Source organism: Taudactylus pleione, unplaced genomic scaffold, assembly GCF_031769625.1.
Source record: "Taudactylus pleione unplaced genomic scaffold, aTauple2 ptg000010l, whole genome shotgun sequence".
Taxonomy (NCBI): domain Eukaryota; kingdom Metazoa; phylum Chordata; class Amphibia; order Anura; family Myobatrachidae; genus Taudactylus; species Taudactylus pleione.
In genome coordinates, this window is record NW_028284413.1 from 8458711 (window position 1) to 8483580 (window position 24870).

At 45.2% G+C, this 24870-nt stretch overlaps 2 protein-coding genes across 4 annotated transcripts in view; one reads left to right on the top strand and one right to left on the bottom strand.

Moving 5' to 3' along the window:
* The window catches only part of RUBCN (rubicon autophagy regulator), a 41527-nt gene extending 39847 nt beyond the window's left edge, over positions 1 to 1680 (bottom strand). For 2 of the 3 annotated variants that reach the window (XM_088467459.1, XM_088467458.1), the window contains exon 1: positions 1483 to 1678. In XM_088467459.1, coding sequence (XP_088323585.1) covers positions 1483 to 1538 — 56 coding nt within the window. In that variant the 5' untranslated portion in view covers positions 1539 to 1678. Of the gene's footprint in view, positions 1 to 1482 lie in introns of all 3 variants that reach the window. The other variant, XM_088467460.1, reaches the window with a different exon arrangement.
* Positions 1681 to 2127: 447 nt separating this feature from the next.
* On the top strand, positions 2128 to 23884 carry EIF4E2 (eukaryotic translation initiation factor 4E family member 2). The gene is made up of 7 exons (XM_088467461.1): positions 2128 to 2236; positions 4246 to 4360; positions 12948 to 13082; positions 15401 to 15505; positions 17350 to 17502; positions 20189 to 20325; positions 23184 to 23884. The coding sequence occupies exons 1-7, from the start codon at positions 2217 to 2219 to the stop codon at positions 23221 to 23223; spliced, it is 705 nt and encodes a 234-aa protein (XP_088323587.1). The 5' UTR covers positions 2128 to 2216; the 3' UTR covers positions 23224 to 23884.
* Positions 23885 to 24870: the final 986 nt, after the last annotated feature.

Here is a 24870-nt window from a genome sequence, read left to right on the forward strand (position 1 = left end):
ATCATTGCGCAGTCACGGAGACAGCTGATCTGTATTTTCCGCGCTTGATGAATTTTGTCACCTTACTAGTGTATGGGGACAGCGGGCCATTCCAGGAGAGAAAGGTAAGCCGGAGGATAACTGTGATATCTCCTGCTTTACCTTCTTGATGAATGGCCCGGACACTTAATTTCTACAACTGCAGGTGAAAATGTTAATTTTCACCTGCTTTTGTAGAGATTAAGTGATGATGAATAGACCCCTTTCACATTGCAAATGCCAGGTCGCACCCGGGATTTGTACACGCTTCGATCTCGGGTATGACCCGGCTGAGACCCCTTGCAGACTGGTGGCCCGACACGGCAATGACGTCACCGCCAACACTGCTGAGCCGGTGCTTAGAGATGAGATCGTCTCCAAGCGCCGGCTCTCCCTATGCAGTGAGCGGTTTTACCAGTTCACACTGTACTGTGAACCAGGTTGAACTCGTGTTCAATCCTGCTCGTTACCCAAGTTGAAATGTCAGGTCGCTCAACCCGGGTTATTTCAACTAGGCTCTTTCACACTGTGCAGTAACCCGGGTTGCTGCACGTTCATGTGCAATAACCCGGGTTATTTGCTGGCAGTGTGAAAGGGGTATTACTGGACTGATTCAAGTCTGCACAGAAAAAAAAAATTAAAAAATCCACATTGTTCATCGGGAACAGCACAGTGACCTAACCACAAGAGTCATCCCTACAGTTGAGGTACACTGACAAGTGTTATCTTTCCTGAAAAATTGGAGTAGCATCATGACACACTAGTGCTCTAAAACAGACATGTGAACCCTTACATCAACCGCAGCATGAGAGGGAAAAATAAAAAATGTTTGCAGACTTTCTTGGTATGAAATTTGGTTCCGGAATGTAATAGGTCAAACAACTGACAGATTCCAAGATACGTGGGTGACAAGGTCACAGCTACAATCAACCCCTGATACATGCAACTTACGGGCTGGGACCCAAATTCATCAATCTATTTTTTGGGGACCTGATTGTAAGACACGTAATACATCTATTGGGAAGAGCCTCTTTTGCGGTAACAGAAAAATAACACTTTGGGGTCCAAACTGATCACCCTCAAGTTATATTATGATGACAGCTATTCCACACGTGGGCTTATCACTCCCAAAGCACAGAACAGCCTCTTCTCTCTCCTAAACACAGTCACAGACCAATGAGTGGAGTATCACATTCCAAGCTGCCACAATGCTGATGCAGCACCAGAGGCCAGGAGGTGTGCTGTGGTGTACAGCTATATGCTGCTGCCCTGGCTTACTACACTGCAGCAGATACCTCACTCTTACTGGGGAGAGAATTGCTGATGTCCTGGATGGCAAATAACAGGTTTCCCTTGCAGGGGCGTGATGGTACCAGCTGCCCGAGACTGCACTGCACTGTACCCTATATAACCATCGCTAGTGACTGTAACAGAGCTCTATGTAGTAATGATGGTGAGACTCACACTGCGGGCTGGTGGTGGTGCTGCGGGCCGGTGCTGCTGCTGCTGCTGATCTCCATGTCCTCCACTGCTGGGGACACTACTTTCCATGTCACATCAACAAACACACAGTCACAGGCTTCTCAGGGCCACGCCCACACCCCTAGTGCTTCCGGCTTCCGGGTAGTCTGGGGACTACACCTCTACCTTTTCGGTAATGTCTAAATCCCCTTCACGGAGAGGGCCCTGACGTCATCAGCCAGTGTCCATTTCCCATTTTCCTCGGTAATGTCTAAATCCCCTTCACCTTCCTCACATTCACAGTTTCACAGGTTGTGGCAGTGACAGACAGGTTGCTGGTTAGAGACACTAAGGGATTTGTTACTTAAATTTCTTTATACCTCTTTCCATTTAAGTAGTTAATGTAAAACAGCTAAACACCAACACCGTCAGGAACAAAAATTTCCAGTCAAAACTTAGAACCTCGGTCACTGTCTGGAAATTACAGACAGCAAGCATGTATTTTCATTTGTGGTGGCTATATAGGCGAATATATAAAGTTAGATACACATAACTCTCTATTACCACACTGAAAATGGCCGCCCGTGTTACTACTACTGTGCACTGCCCTTGTCTGTCCGAGTACAAACAGCCGGTCGGTAGCAGCGTTCCTAGCAGTACCCGGAAGCGGCAGTGAAGGTGTGGAGGAATGTTGTGCTGGAAGCGGAAGTGTCGGCGGGGAGAGCAGCAGAGAGACGATGAACAACAAATTTGATGCGTGAGTTTGGGAATAGCAGGCGCTGATTTAGCACCACACACCCCACTAACGCCCGGCACAGCATCGCGCACTATGTTATGCGGCGGATGGATGTGTGACATGCAGTGCGTGCAGCATCAGATCCCCGTGTGCTACATACACCACATACATGAGATGATGTTGGGGCACTAGACAAAGTGATGCCTGTCCCAAGACCTTATGTCGCTGGGACATACATACAATGTACATATACATACAATATGCATGCCACACATACAGGCCTAAAGCGATGGTTCACATACCTCAGGAGTAGGACCCCAAGCAGTTCATGTATTCCAGGTCACCTGTGGATCTTTAACATGTGTCAGTTGTGCTAGGTGGCCTGGAAACACAACAACTGGATTGTAGGATGAGGACTTTATAGCATGATAGTGCCACAACCTTGTACTGTAATACTAGGGAGACATAAATGTTTCTAAAAATCATAAATGTTTGTATGATCACATATCTGTGTGACTGTGTCATCCACCATTTATGGTTACCCATTGTTTTGATAAGAAATAGTATTTTTGTTGCTGAGTAAAACTTTCTTTACTATTATATTTTTTTATTTAAAAGGTGTAAGCAGCGTGCAGGGCTAAGCTGCATGGTATATATAAATGCATATGATAACTATAGACGCTGGGTTAGTACCAAATGCTCGGGGCAGGGCAATTCACTATGGCTTGTAGAAGGAGCAATGATGTGGAAAAGGAAGGAAAATGGCGCTCACTGAGTGGTTGAATGGAGAGGATTAGAGTTGCCAGTGGGAAGATGGGAACAAGGGACCTCATTCAGAGCCGCTCACAAAATGCGAGCGCTCGCTCTGAATGAGGGCGGCCGCTTACTCTTTAAAATCCGGCCTCCTGGCCGCTCGCTAAGCTGTGGGTGACCACCCACAGCTTTAGCGAGTGACCAGGTGATGGTCGCAATGGTCGAGGCCATCGGGGCTTGCGATGAGACCCTTGGGGTTGGGTCTCGTCTCCCGCAATCCCCAGGTATCTTCCTGCTCTAACAGAGCAGGAAGCTACCTACTGACATCACTGCTGATGTCAGTAGGGCCACCTACAAAACGGCAGGCGTTCCTTCAGGAATGCCTCCATTTGTCCGGCCACCCCCCCTCCCCTCCTACAAAACGGGGCGAGCTGTTGATCAACATCAACAGCCGCCCCGTTTTGTAGTGAGCCCTGGAGCGAGTGAATTTGTCACTCGCTCCGAAGCTAGCGGACTGCGGCTGCTGTGCGTGCGCAGGGCCTCACCATTGACCCGCTTGTGAGCGGGTCTGAATGAGGTCGAAGGTGCACTGTTGTGAGATACTGCTAGAAGGGGAGAACAAAGGAAAAGTCCTGTCAAGTAGGTGCCAGTGATATGTTGTTGTTGTCATGTGAGCTTATACTTTTACTTTCGAGTGATCAATGAGGCTATTTCCATTGTTTTTCAATCACTTCTAATTTCTTAAAATACCGTATTTTAACTAAATCCTTTATTAAACATAAAATCTGACAGCAAATAAGAACCACTTGGCCCATTTAGTCTGCCCTTTTTTTACTTTTTGGTAACCGCAACCCTATGGGCACGATTCAATTCAACACAAATTGAATAGCGCCGGAAAGGAGCTCCCGGAGCTATTCAATTCAGGGCGCTGTTAAGCCTGACTAAGGATTCCTCTCTCAACCCTGGCGCGATGCTGTTTTTTGCCCTTATCGCTGCGGAAACAGCATTGCACTGGGCAGTTTAGTCGGGAATGCCGGTTCTCGCGACTAAACACCATGTTTAAGGCGCGAAAACGGGCATCCCCCGACATAACAGCACACTGAATTGAGCTCCCTCTCGGCGCTATTCAATTCGCGTTGAACTGAATCATGCTCTATATGATCCTCAGTTCTTTGTAAGGATATTCTTATCCCAAGCATGTTTAAATTGCTCTACTGTCTTAGCTTCTACCACCTATGATGGGAGGCTATTAATTGTTTTTATTTCTTCTGGCTTAGTCTGAAAGATGACGACAGCGGGGATCACGATCAGAATGAGGAGAACGGCACACAGAAAGACAGTGAGAAGGAAAAAAATGACAAGGACAAGAACCAGAGTTCATGTAGGAAGAAGGTGGGATAAACCTGCCCAAGCCTTTTTTAGAGCGGGGCTGTCTGTCTGTGAAGTCATTGACTTGACTTATATGTTTAACTTACTCCATTATGTTGTTATTTTCTCCTTCATACACTAGGGGACACTGGAGTTAAAGACAGTGGAGTATAGACAGTGGAAGAGTAGAGCCCGGCACTTTAAATAATTTATAAGTGTAACTGGCGCCTCCCCCTCTATGCCCCATCAGCCCCAGTTTAGAAATTGTGCCTGAGAAAGAGCCGGAAGCACATCAGGCTGTCTCCAGCTTTTTCTATATATTTTTTATTTTATTTTTAGATTGTTTTTTTTTATAAACACTGAGGACAGGCAGACTGCTTGCTGTGGCAGTCTGCCTGCTATGTGGGCCGATCCCCTCCCTTTACTACAACACCTATCAGAAAATGGAGAGTCCAGGTTCTATTCCAGCCGCCGGGAAGGGCACCGCCACGGCTACTGCAGCCTGTGTCCAGTGACCCTGAGGAGGGGGCACACAAAAGGAAGTCATCGGACCCTGCGAGGACCCGCCACAGCTGACACTGGCTCGTGTCCGAGTTCCTCGCTGCCCCCTCAGCCCAGCATCCCAGCTGCAGAAGTCTGTAAGTATAACCACTGCAACTGTATAGTTGGACTCAGTGACCTACTCGTCTGTCATTTGTCAGGACAATAACTTCTGGTGCCAATACTAGTAGTTATTGGGCACGTCCTAAATATAAAACAGCGCCATTACTATTCGGGCTCTCCCTCTCTAGCGTGACAGTAATTGCACTGTGCTCTGAGTCCATCACTCCCTGCTCACGGCTGTCAGCACTCTCCATAGCTATGGAGAGGAATAGGGAGCTAGGAGTTAAGCACCGGCGCTGGCCTTACGGGGGCTGTAATAACAAGTCTTCCTGTCTAGCAGGAGTGGACTGTCTGAGGGCTGCTCTGTTATCAGTGGAGGAGACAACGGCCATCCACACGCGCCTCAGTCCCTGTTCACTATCCAACCCCCGGGCTCGCCTTCTCCTCCCCGGTCTCTGTGGACAGGAGGCCGCGGCATCCCGCTACTTCCATAGCAGGGAATTTGCAGGGCAGCCCCGCCATTTTGTAGTACTAACAGAGAGTACTGTAATCCCACTGTTTAGGAGACCCCGGCGCGCACCTCCGTGCCTCTGTGTGCTCCTTATAGTGCTGCTATTTCATTAAGCGGATCTCTGGCAGAGCATCACCAGGGATGAAACCCAGCGTCTGGTGATGTCTATGCGTTGCAGACTTCAGGCTGTAATTGCCTGCAAAGGATTTGCAACAAAGTATTAAAAAGTGAAAGTTAGATTTAGGATTGTTTAGTTTGTCCCATTACTTTTGGCCCCTTAAAAAGTGGGAGGCACATATAGAAACCGTTGTAATTCCTACACCGTTCACCTGATTTGGATGTAATTACTCTCAAATTAAATCTGAAAGTCTGCAGTTAAAGCACATCTTGTTTGTCTCATTTCAAAGCCATTGTGGTGGTGAATAGAGGCCAAAATATGAAAATTCTGTCAATGTCCCAATATTTATGCACCTGACTGTGTGTATGTAAATACAAACACATACACACACACACACGATTCCATTGGGGACACTGGACGCCCGTCCTTCGCTGCGTACTTGCCGTTTTGTTTGGTTTATTATATGGTTGTGTGAATGCATGGGTTCCCTGCAGTGGGTTCCTCTGTTCTCCTTCAGTCGGTCTTGTTCAGTTCTGTGGATTTCTCCTTCTTGTTTTCCCGTGTCCTCCGTCTCCTCTCGGGCTCAGTTTCTTAAACTGGGGCTGATGGAGCATAAAGGGGGAGGGGCGAGTTACACTTCTAAATTATTTAAAGTGCCAGACTCTATAGCCGACTGTCTTGAACTCCAGTGTCCCCTATGGAATCGGTAAGTACCAAAATCCTGTTTTTCTCCTTCATCCACTAGGGGACACTGGAGTTCAAGACAGTGGGGTATAGACGGTGGTAGAGTAGAGCCTGGCACTTTAAATAATCTAGAAGTGTGACTGGCTCCTCCCCCTCTATGCCCCATCAGCCCCAGTTTTTAGAATGTGCCCGAGAGAGCCGGTCGCACATCAGGCTGTCTCCAGCCTTTCTCATATAATTATATTTTAAGCTTTTATACAAGCACTGAGGACAGGCAGGCTGCTTACTGTGGCAGTCTGCCTGCTACGTGGGAGCCGCCGGGAGGGCACCACACGGCTACTGCAGTCTGTGTCCGGTGACCCTGAGGGGGGACTTTAAACAGAGTCATCGGACTCCATGAGGACCCGCCACAACTGAAACCGGTTCGTGTCCGGGTTTCCTCATTTGCCCCCCAGCCCAGCAACCCGGCCGCAGCAGTCCGTAAGTATATCCCACTACTCCTGACTAGCTGGAGTGGTGGGCCAAAACGCTGGGCTCAGGGACAGCGCACACTGCATGGCTGTCACACACTGCTCCTTCCCCCTGCCAGTGAAAGTGGTAGTGTCGGAGCTGCTGACTGACTTATTCCTAGCCATCCCCCTCCTATTAACGAGGGGATGGAGTCGGGCTCGTGCTCTAAGCCCTCATCTGAGAGCAGCGCGGTCTGCCGGTCCGTTAGCGCTGCTGCGCTGACATACTCTGCATTAGTCCCCCCGGGAAGGGACCTCAGAGGTACCTGGGAGGGCATCCTGCCGCGTCTAGAGCGGGCAGCAGCAGCCCCCCCATTATTAAAATGGCGGCCGCACTCGGGGAAAAGCCACGCCCCCTTTCGCGGCCCTAATTGCGGGGCAGCCCAACCAGCGGGGCAGCCAGGTGTGAGTAAGACAGACGCCGCACCGCTGCTCACTAAATAGTGCAGCACAGGCGAGGTCCTGCCATCTGGTGTAATGGCCGGCTTCAGGAGGCCAGACGCGTCCCTCTACAGAGGCAGTTGCAGCGCTGACAAGCAGCGCGATCCTTGGTAAGGAGTACCCGCGTAAAGAGGCTTCCCTTATTGAGCGGCCCAGCCTTATAAATGTATCTGCTGGTCCCGCACCCCGTTCTGCAGGGCCGGGAGGAAGGTTTTCTTCCCTACATTACGCCCAGCCCACTCTTTCCTAGTAAGTGGGCAGAGGCGAGCATAACAGTGCACGCGCGCGCGCACACACTGATAGCCGGGATTTTAGGGAAGGGCGCGTCATGCATAATAGCCGCGCCATCTGTACCACTGCCTGCCGCTGGTTAAAGGTGCAGTGCAGACCAGCGCCTGAAGAGCGCGGCTGCCTCCTAACTCCTGCAACAGGGTTAATTAGCGTGGGTATCCTACGCGACTCCCTCCTTCTCCCACGCTGGGAGTGCTGCTAGCACAAAAGTAGAGATAGGAGTATAGGGCTGGCTACAAATAAGTATCAGCGCAGGGCTCGGATCTCTCCACGGCTCTTGCTGTGTGGAGTTTGTATGTTCTCCCGGTGCAGGCAGCACTGTCTTTGCTTAGGCTGGTTTTAAAAAATTAGCAACGCTCCTCATCTAGATCTCAGGAGGAGATGCCGCGTCCCGCAGCTCCTGGCTGGGCTGAGCAGGCTTCCCTGTTAGCTATAACATAGGGCTAATAGCCTTACGTTATACCAGCACAATGCGGCTCCCCGATGCAGTGCTGTATGACCTTCACACTCCTGTCACAGCAGGACAGCATCACCGCTTTATACTATTAAGGGGGCTAGCAGCGCTGTGCTAACTGGAGTGTAGCCGTTTGCACACGTACAGCGCGGTATTCATGTACAAACAGCGCCCCCTGTTTCCCTTTTAAGGACTGTAGTTACTACTGCACACAAGCATGATAGCTCAGTGCACTACCTGCAGCAGGGAGTGCTTTAGCGTGGGTCTCTTACGCCTTCCACACTGGGAGTGCTTCAGCGCAAAGGGTAGGGGAGGCCCTGTCCTTGTATGACAGGAGTTTAGGGCTAGCTACAGTGCATAGCTGGTTGCTAGCTGTATGGGAACTAGCCCAATTCCCTTTTGCACCATAACACCATGTTAGGCGGTTCTGAAAGAGGCCAGTTCAGTCGATGCATCACAGCTAGAAGCGAGGGATTGACGAGACAGTCCCGCCAATGCAGCGCCGCTTGGCAGGCTTCCCTTCGTTCTATAACAAAGGGCGCCTAGCTTAATCTAATGGCTTGGTATCTTAGCTTGTGAAGTATCATAGCCTCATGGTGTACTAGCTCTACTGTTCTGGTGCTGCTGCCAGAACTTATGGTTATAGCATACCCTTCACCCAGGGTTAGCACATTTTGGCGTCCCATCCCCAGGCTTATGCCTCACATGGGCTCGCCTTAAAGAGGGGCAGTATCTTCCCATGCATATATGTGGCAGCACATATACTACATATACTACATTATAGGCTGGTCTTAAAACCTTTCACCAGTTTTCTGTGCTTACTTTAGAAGGTATGCATATGTGCATCTATTTATTTATCATGTGTTCCCTTCGGCAGCACATACAGGAAGAGGTTAGTAACGTGGCATTGCTGCCTCACAGCACTGAGGTGGTCTTTTTGATTCCCACTTCGAAAAATGGGTTAATCTGGCGCTAAAATGGCTCACCTGCTAAGGCGAGTACACCTGTAACAGAAGGGTCCCAGGATTGAAACCAGTCTGGGACAGCACGCAGCTAACATACAGTGCCCCTGCGCAGTAGCAGAGTGACGGCCACACGCGGTACATGAGCAGTCCCCCTGCGTGGGGGTAAGCCACGTGTATGGTATGTATGTGTGTATATATATATATATATATGTAATATGTATATTGTATTTTATACTAGCCCTGCAGTAGAACATATACATGCTGGAGTGAATTTTGTCCTTGGGCTCAGTTCCTTCCATGGCTTTAATTTTTGCTCATGTTCTAATTTTACAATATTATTGTCACCTACTAAATTTGTATGTAGGTATGCATATGCATATGTGGATATCGCTTCTTATCCTTACCATAAGAGCAGGGGTAGGATCTGTTGTTATCAGTTTTATGTCTGATACCTAGCATATTGATAGAAGGCTGCGATTGGAGGCTGGACTCCTGATGCGGTAGATGGTACAATAACTCCGCTTAACACGATCTCTCCCGGGGGATTGGGTTGTGTGTATATACATGTATATGTGTAGGAGGCCTATACTTCTACAAGCATTAGGTTACCTATAATACCACGCATGGGAAGCCGCCAGGGATTACCAGAAGCTGTAGGCTATATCCATACATATTATATGGTGGCTCTATAATCTAAAGTCATGTGCTGCAGCTTACATAGTGATAGTCACAATTCCCTAAGGCATTGCTTCTAGTATGGACCCTAGCCATGTCACATGTATATAAGGATATATACTTATATAGCTCGGTTCATGTTAGTCTATATCTATGGCGCCCCGTTTCGGGGGACCTATTATCATTACAGTGATGCACTTGGTAGCAAACTGGTAAGACGCCCATTCCTTGTATGTATATTTCCTAATAATTGGGAAACAAAAACCTGTTTTCTGTTTAACCCTACTGGGGTTATCACTACTGCTATCTCCCTTCTTTGCTTGGGATAACTAACGAGTTCTATGTCTAAGTACAGGTACCCTTCTCAGTATCGATTCCGATACTCCATATTATTGTCTTATATCTCAATAGAATGAGTCTAAAGGGCCCTTAGGTACAATTCATATCTTGAAGGCCTAGGGCCACCTACCGATTTAGGCAGGGACAGACCTGGGTTATATTAGATTGGTGGGCATAATACACATTGTAAATATTTATGTAAGGATACTTAAACTAGCAGACCGTTTTGGGGGTATAAGTATAATCTTCAGATACACGTCTCTAATGGAACAGGCTCAGGTATAGAGTCCTGTTTTACGACCTTCTTGTCTCCACTAACATTCTGCTAGTTTCCACAGTATTTTCTACTGCACATCTCCAGACTGAAGTACGTGCTGTAGGGCATTGGTCTTAGCCCACTGAAGCTACTCTCTATTCCTAATGTGGCGGGTTGCTTTGCGATACAACAGGTCAGTGACATTCTACATTTCGGGCCAGAGGGCTTCTGGTCGCTCACAGGTGAGAGCTTACCCACTAATGCCTCGGTAGAGGCTCCTATTTCATGTAAACTGACATACATAGAGTTCTTCTCCCTTACTGCCTCCTAGCAGCCATCCGCTCTTTTAATCAGTTGGCTCTACACTTTAGAATTTTCCTGGAGTGTGGGTGCATAGTTACAACATTGAGAACCAATTCTACTAGAATCTGTTGGCGTTATGGACCAAAGCACATCTCTGGGCTACTGCACATCTTTACATAGAAGTGTGACAGTCACTATGTTCCACTCAGGGGGCCTGGTGGGTTTCCTGTTCAGTAGCTGTTGATATTTTTATCATACTGACAGGTACCTGACTGGTATCTTCCTGGTTGTTTTCATGCTATGTTCAGGCCAGCAGTTACTACTACCTATGCACTTCCATCATGTTGGAAGTTGTCCGTTGTTTTCTCTTTAGCGTCAGGGTTTCAGTTGCTGGTTTATTCCTGTTCTCAGAAGGGGTTGTACTGCGGTCTGACCCTCTGGAAGGTATTGTAATCTCAATCTTCTCGAAGCCGCCTCGGCCTCATGCCCAGGGTGATCTCCACTCGTTGGAGATTTCTATGGTCTCATCCTTCCGCTGGTTCACAACTTTGTAGTAGTTGGACTTTCGGAAGGGTTCAGGGCGACTGTGCGGCCTTGACTTTTACCTTATACTTTTTGTGAGGAGTCTGTGGACTCTCTGTTTTTGTAGATTGGTATCGTTATACTTCTATCTATATGAGTTATGTCCAGCAGTGCTGGTATTCTGCTATCTGCAAAATGTGGCAGCTTCCTGTTTCCGAATCTGGTACGGTTTCCTCGAGGTTTCTTCTCGGGTTACTGCCCTTCTCCTATGGATTCGGGTAGGAGTTCTCTGCTCCCAACAGTCTGGCTTGGTCTGTTTTCAGCTGAGTTTACAGTGTTCTGATGCTTCTCATCTGAGGGTGTTTTCTCGCTAGCCGCTTATTCCATTCGATTACTGTACGTTGTGGTATTCTGTGTCTGTTCCGCACGGAGTTCTGGTTGTCTCCTGGCTCACGACACTTGATTCTCAGCTCTTGCCTTCCGTTGAACCTCCGGTTCTATGCGGTCCCTGTTCGGTTGCCCGAAGGGTCGGCATGTTCTCCGCGCTTCCCACCCGGGAGGTTGGCTTTGGGACGTCCCCACTGTCTTGAACTCCAGTGTCCCCTAGTGGATGAAGGAGAAAACAGGATTTTGGTACTTACCGATAAATCCCTTTCTCCGATTCCACAGGGGACACTGGACGCCCGCCCGGCGCGGCGTACCTGCCTGTTGTGGGTCTTTATATAGTTGTGTGGCTGCATGTGTTCCCTGCAGTGGTTTCCTCTGTTCTCCTTCAGTCGGTATTGTTCCGTTCTGTGGTCTTCTCCTTCTCCTCGTTTTCCTGTTGTCCTCCGTCTCCTCTCGGGCTCAGTTCTTAAACTGGGGCTGATGGGGCATAGAGGGGGAGGAGCCAGTCACACTTCTAGATTATTTAAAGTGCCAGGCTCTACTCTACCACCGTCTATACCCCACTGTCTTGAACTCCAGTGTCCCCTGTGGAATCGGAGAAAGGGATTTATCGGTAAGTACCAAAATCCTGTTTTAGTGTTATTTTCATCAACTTATTGTTTCTTATAATGCGACCACTCACTATCTATACTTCTCAAGTTACAGCTACTGATAGTTCTCTGTAAATGCCTCAGCTGTCTTCATGGAAAACCAGCAAGAAATGTTGTACAGGGGTTATCTCCTGCTGCATTATACCCATCATCCAGGAATTCAGACCACCAGTGCTAATGTTCTGTCCTACTGCAACTGTTACTTGGGAAGTATAGGAGATGGATAGTGATTTGTATTCAAAGAAGCAATAGGTTATATGGATTAACATAGTAAACATTTAAAAAATGTAGATTTAACATTTAAACAAGGTTTTTATTTTACCCCAGTTTCAGAAATGTATTAATATAACAACAAGGGGGCGATTCAATTGTTTTAGGACGCACGATTGGCCATCATTTTAGATGGGGCAATATTTAATTGTTCCGGCGCTAAGCGACTATTGCTTTGCACGTATTGTGCGCTGAAATAGACTGGGTTTAGATGCATAAAGCAGCGAAAACCATCTATACTATTGGGCTCGACAAGGAGACTATGCGAACAGCCAGTCTTTTCGCACATTTCTGCCAGCCACCTCAGGAGGGTGCGAGCAGAACTAACGGGCACCCTCTGTATTCGAGGCCGTTTGGAGCAACAAGTGATCCTAAGCAAAATGTAATTCCCCCTAAGAGTTAAAACATTACACATTCTGTACAGTTATAGCTAGGGATTTACTTTGTATATTCAACCTTAAATGGGTAACAAAATTATGCACAATTGTATAAATATATATATTGTTTTTTACAAAATCTGATGGTTAGCACAAAACATTTTGTGTATAAAATAAAACCTGATATTGCAATGCATAACCGCAGTATTCACAGAGGATATCCCTGCTATTTATACATCTGTTCTGGATTTCACAGACTGTTGTACCAGGTCCAGCCGAGCACCCATTGCAGTACAACTACACGTTCTGGTATTCCCGCAGAACTCCAGGCAGGCCAACCAGCTCCCAGAGCTATGAACAGAACATCAAGCAGATTGGTACCTTCGCCTCTGTGAGTGCCTGCTGGGTTACTAGATTGCTGTTATGGGTGATTATGCAGGTCTGAGTAAAGGCTCCAGAAAATGCAGCATATGATGACCTGACAGGTAGTGTTGGACATGAGCATAAAGGACTACCAGGAACTCAAGTTATAGAAGTTAGCTGCTGGATCAAAGTTCATAAACCATATTAAATTCCACAGCCCACATAATCCACATATACAGTAGATCTTGGGAAAGATTAGGCAAGCAGTGAAATTTTTCCATTTGTGCCATGCTAGAAAGACCCCACTTAAATAATAATTTGCTTATTTCATTGAGCCAGCGATCTTTGTATAAACCGCAGTAATGTCAGAGGGTGTCAAAGACACGTTTTTTCCAAGGCATCTTCTCTCCTTCATTTCTGCTTCTCTTCAACTACCCTTTTTATTTCCAATAGTGGGCGTTAGGCTATGATTAGTTTACACCATTAGAGCAACGCGAGTAATCACTCAGAAAAAAGAAAGTTATTGATCCGGTGTCTGTTTACTAGTGTGCCTATTTTCAGCCATGGTGCAGACCCTGGAGATGTATTACCGTTATCTACCTAATAGAAAGGAAACCACAGCTTTTATTCGTTTAAGATTTTAATAATATTTTAAACTGCGGTGACAAAATCACTGATTGAAAACATATATTTAGTGGTGTAAATATTACATTTTGTCTTAAAAAGTTTTGAAAAGATTTGAGTTAATTATTCTGAAGGTTGTATTTTTAAGACATGGCTTCAAGGGAATGGGATTTGCGCTTACAGCTGTGATTCCTTAAAACTACAGATGGAGCAGATTGCTTTGTACACTTTGAAGCTCACAATTCTGTCACTGACTCTTGCAACTTGTCAAAGGCTAAAAACGTTGTTCTTAAATGGAAATGTTATAGTGAATGAAGCAATGTGGATGAGTGCTACAGTAAAGATAGGCACATCTATCAATGACTGATACAGCTGCCGCCTATGGAGAAACACATTGTACTATTCAACAAGTGTTCATCAGTAATTTAATGGGAAATGTAGATATAGAAAAATTGTAGATTCCTTTTAATGGAGTACATGTGACAACAATTTATTGGAAATAAATATTTCTTCATCCTCCACTAAGGGGGCACAGGGTTGACAATGGGTATAATGTGGAAAGGAGAGTCTGGGCACGAAACAGTTTAAAATGTATTTCCCAGCATCCCAGGCTCCCTCTCCTCTATAGTGTTGACACCAGAAAATGGGGCTGGGCCGACCGGGGAGGGGGAGTGTCCTTGTGACAAGTCCCCAATTCATCACTCTTGGGGGCGGTGCTGGGCTACCTCCAAGCTCTCCCTTTACTGTGAATATATGCCATGTGCCCGGCATCTTCTTCCCCCCGCAACGGAAACCGCAACTTTTCCCGTCCGCGGGTGGAGATGACATAGGGCAGGCGGCTTTAGCGCTGTGCTGCTATAAGGGCAGGGACGCATTTTAAAATCGGGCAGGGCGCGGCTCTCACGTGAAAACAGCCCCCAGCTACTGGCAGGCAGTTTGTTTGCTGCCTACGGACTAAGGACTTTCTTTAATTTGCTTTTATTTTTAACTGAGTGGGCAGTGAAAGGCGTCCTGTAGGATGCACTCACTGCCGCTCCCATGACCCCAGCACTGGCTTGGTTCCTCTAATACCAGTTCTGCTCAGCTTCCCTAAGTGTGGAGGCCTATGTGTGTGTGGTCTTCCGTTTCCTACTCCTTGCTTCTTGCCGTGGGCTTGCTAACTTAAGTGGCTGGGGTGGTTTATAGAGGAGAGGAAGCCTGGGCTGCTGGGAAATACATTTTAACTGTTTGATATCCAGACTCTCCTGGCAATACCTATTGTCAACACTGTGCCCCCTATGGAGCCAAAGAAAAGGATTTAACAGGAAAGAACACACATCTCCTTATTTAATACACTTTACAAATCATGACTAGAATAACCATATAGAGTTGTTCTCCTTCAGTTGACAAATCAAGACTTCTGTAATCTAGTGTGTTCTCCTTTGGCATGTTAGAGGAGTCTTCTCTTTTTAGCGCACTGCTTTTCTAATTGAACAATATGTCTGAGAAGCAAAAACTTATAATTTTATATTCTCTGTTGTTTTACTGGTAATTCAGACTTTTAATATAACAAGGTAGTGTAAAACCTTTTAACAGAACAGCTCACAAATCATGAATTAGTCCCATTAACTGATTTCTCATCAGCATTGTGCTAAATGTTCTCTTATTATGTTGATTTGTTCCCAGGGAAGCAGATTGATGGGATCGCCATGAAATGAATGATATCTGCTCTTGGTGTTACAGGTGGAGCAGTTCTGGAGGTTTTACAGCCACATGGTTCGTCCTGGGGACCTGACCGGACACAGTGACTTTCATCTGTTCAAGGAAGGGATCAAGCCAATGTGGGAGGTGGGGCATAGCACAACAAGAGAAACTGTGACTCTGCAAAATGGTGTATGCCTAATATAACTTATAGTATGTGTGGGTCTGTATATATTTATGTATCATTTATATTACTGTGCCTGATGTGGGGGTATGGAAATTTTGAATAGAACGGTCAGTGGGGCACCTCAGGCGCCCGTAGCTTTCAGGATTTTGGGAGAGAAATCCCTATATGGAGTTTCTCACGGTATTCACATAGGAAATCACATGGTCCGGAAGATGCCTGTTTGCATAGGAGTATAACCAATGTCCTCATCATATAGCAGATGTTTAACCATATAATATGTAGCAACAAATTTTGGTGCAGGGCAAAATGTGAACTCCCCTGATCAAACAATTTGATATAATTATACTGTTTGTGCTAATGTGGTACCATTTGTATCAGTAATGTTTCTTTAGAATTAGTGCCTTAATGAAGCTTACTGTCCCCGAACCTATTTTCCTTCTAATCCTGCCAGTTGTGGATAATTGCCAGGCACTTCCTCCCCAGTTTACTTTAGTCTCATCCCCCATTGTGTCTCTCCACACCCACCAGTGTCTCGCCAGCCGTTGCCCATTTCTGTCTTGTCATCCGCTGCCCCCTTCTGTCCCCCAAATGCCTCTTCAGACCCCCAGAGTCGCTGCAGCCCCCATTCTCTCTCAGCTCCTGCCCCCAGTATCGCTCCAGCCTGCCCCCACCGTCTCTCCAGGTCCCAGCACTGCTTATTATCCTCCCTGGGCAGCGGTTCTTCTCTTCAGTGGTGCAGTGTGATGTTGCGCTCTGCGCCCATTGGTGCAGGATGCTTTAGTGGCTTCCACCTCCCCAGATCCTCCAGTATATGCCTGCGCCCTGTTGATCACTGCAGCGGCGCAGGCAGCGGTGTCTTGAAGTGGCGGTATGTCAAGAAATAATTACTTCCTGAATCTTTGGAAAGTACCCTTGGTGTGCTGATCCATCTTTCACAAGTTCCCAGAGTGCCAATGCTGGGTACTATTCAGATTTTGTGCATAGGAGCACCTGGGCAAGTAACACATAAGTTGGAGGAGTGCCTTACTATATATATATATATATATATATATATATATATATATATATATATATATATATATATATATATATATATATATAATGTTTGTGTATACATTCATAGATGCATTTAGGATAATTTTAATCACTTGATGTAGTATTGCCCAGTGATATCAGCAGCCCTTATCCACATTCTAAAATCACGCATTCACATTTAATGCTATGTTTTATTGACTTGGTGCCCATGAACTGAATCTCAGTTTCCCACCAGTGGGTTGGAGCTAGATTGACAATGATCGCCAAGTTGCAGCATTGGCAATGTAAAGAGGCACAGCCAGCATTTTTATATATCCTCTGTCTGTATTTCCTGTACATTTCCAGTGCAGTATAAAATTATGTAGATAAATGTATTGTTGTCAGCAAGTGGTTGAAGCTGAAAAAGTCAGTGCAGGCATTATGCTATGCAGAACATTTTCTTCAGTGTAATGGCATTTCCTCCTGTCTTCAGTAAGATAAGAGATGTGTCCTGTTTTGTAAATCCATGTCTTCCTGCTGTGACCAACATCCCCAGTAATGTGACTTCCAAACTGATAGGACGCAGTGGGATCTGTCCTCATGTAGGTGACCATGGCCACATTTTTAACTTCTCATTTAAAAATAAATGTTATAGATAGGATAGGGTACAGCTTGTTCATTAAGATATTTTTAAAATTATATTTGAACATAAATCTCCAATTTAACATCCTTAGTTATGTTGTGTGTGCACAGTAAGGATGACTCTGTCTCATCTTTGCCCCCTGTGTAGGATGATGCAAACAAGAATGGAGGGAAGTGGATAATCCGATTGCGCAAAGGGCTGGCTTCTCGGTGCTGGGAAAACCTTATTCTAGCCATGCTGGGGGAGCAATTCATGGTCGGGGAGGAGATCTGTGGAGCTGTTGTCTCTGTTCGTTTTCAGGTGAGAACTAACAAGTGCAAAGGGTTCTCCTTCTCTATGCAAATGGTACTGATGTTCCTTATATATTCAGAAATAAAACATCTGTTGTCATTATAATAATGGCCATTTCCTGCTTAGAGTGGTATTGTTATGTATGTGTTTTTATGGTGACAGTAGCCATTATATTTGTTTGGTAAGTTTCAAGAATATACCACACAGCAAATAATTCTCTTCCCTTACTTCAGTTACATTGTGCATCCAAAGCTCCGTTCTGTTACAGATACACCTATCTTTTTTGCACCATATTGCATGAGACGCCTGGTGCAATTCCTGTGCTGTGCTACCTTGTCCTCACTTTTACATGTTCCTTCGTATGTAGGCCCTGATTCAGACCATCGCGACCATCGGGCTTGCGACGAGACCCTTGTGGTAGGGTCTAATCTGCTGTAAACCCCAGTGAGCTTTCGGCACTAATAGAGCCTGGAAGCTCACTATTGACATCACTCGTGATGTCAGTAGGGCCGCCCCAAAGCGGCAGGCGTTCCTTCGGGAACGCCTCTGTTTGGCAAGCCACCGCCCTGACCCGCCTACAAAACTGGCTGAGCTGTCGATCAACATCGACAGCTGCCCCGTTTGTAGCGAGCCCCGGAGCGAGTGAATTTCTCACTCGCTCAGGTGCGCACTGCCCGTCCATCGACGCGCTTGCGAGCGGGTCTGAATCAGGCCTATAGTGTACTAGATGCTTAAGTTTTTTGTTTTGTTTTTTGCTGTAAAGCAATTAGTATAAAGTGGCAGATAAAGCATAATGATGCATAGCACAGGTCACTCGCATCAGACCTGTCTTTCGGCTGCTTACACAGACTGCAGACTTTTTCCTAAGGTTTAGTCTTACATTTTTATTTTGAGGTGCATAGGTGGGGAAACCACTCAGAACCCTTGGAACAGCCCCGCAAAGGACAACTGTGTCAAAAAATTCCAGGAAAAAACTTAAGATCACCCCAAAAAAAGTACTTTCATTTTTTGGGGCAAAAAAGCACAAAGTGAGGGGACAACTTCAAAAACTGGGGGAGCTCTAAGAAGGGGCCAAGTGTTTTTGGGATTGCAGGTGCTTGTATGATGGAGGCATTTTACTTTTATCTAAACTTGACTTTAGAGACATTAAAATATGCTAGCACCCATTTTCAGGTACCCCAAATTTGACAGGACTACTCATGTTCACCCAAAAATATTGCTTAATGCCATTCTTCACCACTTGTGCAAAGACGATAATTAGAGGCATTTGAAACAACTTAAGTACCCCAAATTGCCTTATTAGGGCTATTCGGGCACATCTACATTGATCCCCAATGTTAGTGCATGTTTTTGGAGGTTCAGGCTGATTTCCCCAATTCTGACAGCATTTTCCTCCTGTTCTGACTATGCGGCTTGCCGTTTTCGCATGGTTTGGAATTGAATAGGGCGAATAGCGTGGGCGAGCACGATAAGTTTCCGCGTCCAAAACACGCGATGTAGGTGGAAAGTCGGGCAGGCGAAACTTTATCGCGGACACGAAACTAATTGAGTACGGGCCCATGTGTGGGCTCGGCTGTGGCAGGAACATAAAAATATTTACTTTCTAATAGATTTCCACATTTAAAGTATGCTATACAACATGCATATTGTTTAGTTGTCAGAGGATAGTTGACTTTTTATTCTTGCAATATGAGATGAAAAAGTACAGTGACCTTTTATGTATGGGTTTTACATACCAGGGGCAATCTAAAGGAACAAACCAATGTTTATTTAGTTACAGATGTATCCTCACTTGTCTTTGTTGCAGTTGCGTCAAACAGTCCCTCCTGGGGTGCCTGGTCCCGAGAGGGACTGCTAGCATCGGGGTCTTTTTTGCTTCTTTTTTTGCCGAAAATGCAATGCGATTTAACTAGGACACACCAGGAGACTGCTGATTAATTTGATATGTGACACTTGTATATCTGTGTGCGACTGAGTCTCTCAATCAGCATACAAAGTGCTACTATGCAGCGGCCTCAGCTTTTTTCCAGTTCTGTTTACACGTTACACTCTCAGTCGCAAACAAATATACAAGTGTCACATATCAATTATTCAACACAGACTCCTGGGGGTAAATTTACTAAAGTGAGAGTTTATTTACCAATCAGACTCTAGCTATTATCTTCTATAAGGTGCTAGATAAATGATAAGTAGAATCTGACTGGTTGCTATGGGCATCATCTCCACTTTAGTAAATATACCCCCTAGCTCTTGAGTCTTCCTTGCTGTTAAAAAAAAAATATATTTTTTATTTTACTCTATTCTTTTTGATATGACAGTGGGTGTTCATATTACCACACACATTATTTCTAAATGTACACAGTGATACATAATTGTTATGTACGCACATAGCAATTTCATATTGGACATTACACATCTTTAGAAAGTGCTAGTTAAATGTTAAGTAGAATCTGATTGGTTGCTATGGGCAACATCTCTTCTAAAGCTCACTTTTAAATACTCTCACTTTGGTAAATTTACCCCCTGGTGTATCCTAGTCGCATCGCATTGCGACTTAGATGCACTTTCTTTCGGCAAAAATGACAGTATTTGGCGGCTCACTCCAGGCAAGTCGCACTGCGTGGCTTATTGAGGTTAGATGTATGAGGACACATCTGTATGTCTGCAGCTAAGATCTCTTGATCTATTGTTTTAGGAAGACATTATCTCCATCTGGAATAAAACTGCAAGCGACCAAGCAACCACTGCTCGGATCCGGGACACTTTACGCCGAGTCCTGAATCTGCCTCCCAACACAGTTATGGAATATAAAACGCACACAGACAGTATCAAGTATGTATAAATTATCTTGCTTCTTTTGATTTGAAAGTGATATTCTTCCAGGCTTACAAAAGACTAATAGGTGGCAGTCGGGCAACTGTTCATGCTGGGGAAAAGGAATTTGAATCGGATTGTGGCTTGGCAGATTTTTGTAATTAAAGGAGACGCCTACTAAAATTAAATATTTTAAAAGTGGACTTGCTCAGAAGATGATCTACCTTCCCGACTCCACTGCGGCTGGTTATGACTATCAGATCTCAGACATGCTGATGGCAGTAAAAAGGCAAGCAGCAAAGTCAGTTCAAAATCTTCCACCAAAAAGTTGCTGAAAATGAGTCCGATGTAACAATTATATATTTATTAAAACATCAGCATTTTATTAGAAATATATACGAACACAGAATAATGTATATTTTATATTCTCACTAGAGAAAAATTAAACCGAATGCATAAGTGACTGAAATAAAATAGCATCCTGCTTGAGAAAAAAAAAAATCAATGTGGAAATGGAATTAATTAAATCATCGAATTCCACATTGGATGAGAGATTAGGTATAACGGGAAGTGTCATGTTTTAGGCACGCGATTTCCAGCTCTTTAACAGAGAGTCGGATGTTTATAGCATGTAATGAGTACACCGATCCATTGTGATAATGCACCGCTCCAAGTCTTCTCAAAGCTACTGCTGTAATAGAGAAAAAGCTGCATGTCTAGGCACCCTAAAGGTCTGTAGCATAAAAACCAAAGTACCAGATTAGATCAATTCCCCTTTTTGCCTTAACACACACCAGAGCATGAAATGCAGAGCTTTTCCATGTGGTCCTCATTTGAACGGCAGATGTCATGGATTGACAGGAGGGACACGGGTTAACATTGTAATAAATGTTTAGTGTGAACGGACATATCTTTTATCTGCCAGGTCATTTGCTCATTCTGACAGCTCTTTACTCTGAGAGCATGAAAATAAATTTTTTTAGTTTATTTTCCTTCCTCATTTTCATTGTTATACTTGACTATTTATATATAAGTGTCATAACAAGTATTTAGCAAATACTCCTGAATTTCCAAGACCTGGGGGTTAGATAGTTTTCAATTGGCAACAGGAATCTATGCTAAATATGGATTTTTTAGCATTTATTCTGTTGCTGCCTTAAATCCATCTGTCAAAGCCGCCAATCATCGGGAGCTTTGACAAACTGGGGGTTAGTAAATCTACCCTTTGTTCTATTGTAGATGATTGAGGAAGCATTCATGTTATTGTAAATCTCGTCACCCAATATAGTATTGTACTGTTCTTTGATACCTTGTAATAGGTAGTTGAAAAAGAGCCTTCTCATTACAAGTTTACTGAAAGGGAAATATCACATCAGGAACTGTGCAGCTGTCATGTATCTACCAATACTAAGGGCCTAATTCAGAGGCACTCGCTATTTGCGAGAGCTCGCTCTGAATCGGGGCGGATTTTTATTTCTTTTTTAAATCCGCCTCCAGGCCGCTCGCATAGCTGTGGGTAACCACCCACAGCTTTTGCGGACGGCCTGGTGATGGTCGCGATTATCTTTGTGGTAGGGTCTCTGTTCCCGCGTGAACTTCCTGCTCTAATAGAGCAGGACGTTCACTACTGACATCAGGAATGTCAGACATGCACATTTAGGGCCTAATTCAGCGGTGAATGCTAAGTCGATGCCACATACAAGTGGATGATGATCTCAGTCTGCGCATGCGCCCGAGCTGCACTCTGCATGCATACCGATGGTTGCCGCCTATAGCCCCAGAACGAAATTCGACACAGACAGAGACCATTTCAGTGAGCATTCCTGGGTGGTAAGAGGTAGGTGGCTAGCCTGGCATGGGCATATCGCGGTCAGTGACTGCGGCATTTGTCACAGTTGCACTGATGTTGGCCGCCATGTACAGACGGACGTTCTGCGCCTCTATAGGGCTGGTGCAATTTAATACAGAAAACGGTGGATTAGCGCTGCAGCGTGTGGCTGTCTCTGTACGAATCCCATAAGCTGCGCCATTGGCATAAAGACGCAGCCGCGCTGCAGAAAAAGACGCTGACGCGGCTGCATTAACGTCTACCACTGAATAGGGCCCATAGATGGAACCTCTGTCACTTTTAATTAGAGCTGCTGTGATGACTGCTGCCCAAGCAGGGATGACTGTGATGGTCACATGTGCTGCAAGGACCCATCTGACAGAAATTATTAGATCTATAATATGTTTTAATAAAAAAACTCCCAGACTTATAAGCTTGCAAAAAGTTATTAAGTGAAAGCCTCGTCTCTTCTGAGAGAATAATAAAAAAAAATAGCTTAGATAGAAATCGTTATTCCTAGCAAAGCCAATGTAGCACAAAATTGCAAATATTGATTAAATTATGGTGTAAAGTAGCCTACCTCCAGGCAAGAAGAGGTTAAAAAAGCAGCTTATTCTGTCCCTTACACATAATACATGTGCACATGCAGTATTCAAAGAACTCGCACCCTCTTACTACAAAATCTGAGTTTGTTTTCTACTTGCTTTTGGTTGCCCAGGGGCTGGGAAGAATTTCACATCCTGGAGAGCAGCAGCAGCCACTGCCTGTATTCTCCCACTCCCTCTGCACCCAGCGGTAGAGCTTTGTTTTACTCCTTCCCAAAAGTCTCTCTCTCTCCTTTTTTCGGATCCTCTTTGGCAGGGTGCCTGTGACTGCTTTTATAAAGAGTAAAAAAACATTGTGGCTGCTTGGTCTCCATGGACAACTGACCATTGCGAGCGTTTTCCTGAGACACAAAGTTCCATGAGTTCATTAGCTTTACTTTTGCATTTTGTGAAGTATATAATATTTTGTGTTTATGGCTTATTGCTTCTCCTTTATATTACAGGGACAAAACGAGTTTCCGAAATACAAAGATTGCCTTGTGAAAGCCTTTCATTGCCCTCTGTGCTGAACTTGCTATGTTTAAATCCATCACTCCCACCATCAGACAGTGTTCGTGCTGTAATGACACGACTAACCTATCTGCTTCCACAGAGTTCAGCAATTCATGGCAAAAAGGCCTGCCCGGCCTCTGTCAGCGATGTGGATGAATAAGGCTACGTCAGTCTTCGCTTCATGAGCTGCCCAGTACTACTACTACTTTCCTGGGAGGTAGAGGCACCAAAACTTTATTTTTCATTCATATTTTTATTTGCCATTTTATTTTTTTAAGGGCCAGTAGGTGATTAACATGGGACATTTTTTTTTTTTTTAATGGTTGTCCTTATTGTTGTGTAAATTGTGGCCACTCCAGTGCCGATGGAGACACATGCTTTCATTTCATGACAAGCAACTATGCTCCCAAACTTTGCCTTGTAATGTACAGTATATTCAGCACTTTGTCAGTTTCTTTTCATGTTTTGAATGGAATGAATGAATTTGAATGTTTTGTGTATAGTAAGTAATCATCACCTTACCAGACCCTTTACTGAGACATATCAGTATTATTCTAGTATATATATTTAGGATAAATGTTCATTTTAGCTGCCTGTATATGTAATTGTCAACTACTGTGCTGCAGCTCGTCATTAAACTGTTGGGTCATTCTTCCTGTGTGTGGTTTTTGTTTTGTTTTTTTTTAGTTTGCTTTTTATCATACCTGTATTTTTAGTAGGCGGAAACATTACATATTCTTCTTATTCCTTCACAAAATCCCATGGACAAAAGTAAGAGCATGTGTTGCCGGACATCAAAGCAATGTCCAGCTGAGCACATTTCCGTCTATTACAATAGATAGTCTTGGTTATCTTTATTGCACACCTCTGTGGGATGAAAAGGAAAAGCGGAAAGTCTGAAGGACATATAAATGGGGAGGTCAGACGGCATGTGCAGGGGGTCTGATCGGTGCAAACAAATTGGAAAAGCTGGTGCAATTCAATGAGAAATCGCAGCCATCCAGTGGGTATCGTGTGTTGACTCTGTAGTGTGCAATCTACTGTATGTAAAGTACATGAAAGGGTGGTGAAATCATCTAAGATAGCCGGATAGTATAGTAGGGTGTTAGTGGCCGTAAGCAAATTTTAGGAGGCTGTTAATGCCACACTGTATAATTTTACACCGTTAATAACCAATTGAATTTAGGTAACCAGCAATTGTATTTCAGCAAATAACTGTTTAGACCAGTGTTTGTCAAGTTCGGTCCTCAGGATACACTTAAGGTGCACATCTACTAGGCGATTTTAATGAGCGATTGTACAATTAGGACATTGGGCCTGATTCAGACCCACTCGCGAGCGGCTGTCCGCTCGCAAGTGGGTCGATGGTGTGCACTGCGCATGCGCACGACGGAGGGAGCTCCGTCGTGCGCATGCGCGAGACGCGACGAGCGAAGGACTTTCCTTCGCTCGTTGTGTCTGATCAAAGGGGGCGTGCTGTCGATGTTGATTGACAGCACGCCCCCTTTGGTGGGCGTGCCGGGGGCGTGCCTGCCAGACGGAGGCGTTCCCAAGGGAACGCCTACCGTCAGAAGCCTAGTGATGTCAGTGGGAGTGATTTTGGCTCTGATAGAGCCAAAATCACTCCTGGCCTTGCGG

Bases quoted from the DNA above. Each gene is read 5' to 3' on its own strand.
- EIF4E2 (XM_088467461.1), top strand. From the start codon at position 2,217: ATGAACAACAAATTTGATGC. The intron at 17,503-20,188 runs GTGAGAACTAAC...CTATTGTTTTAG, and splicing joins TTGTCTCTGTTCGTTTTCAG to GAAGACATTATCTCCATCTG. The intron at 20,326-23,183 runs GTATGTATAAAT...TTTATATTACAG, and splicing joins ACGCACACAGACAGTATCAA to GGACAAAACGAGTTTCCGAA.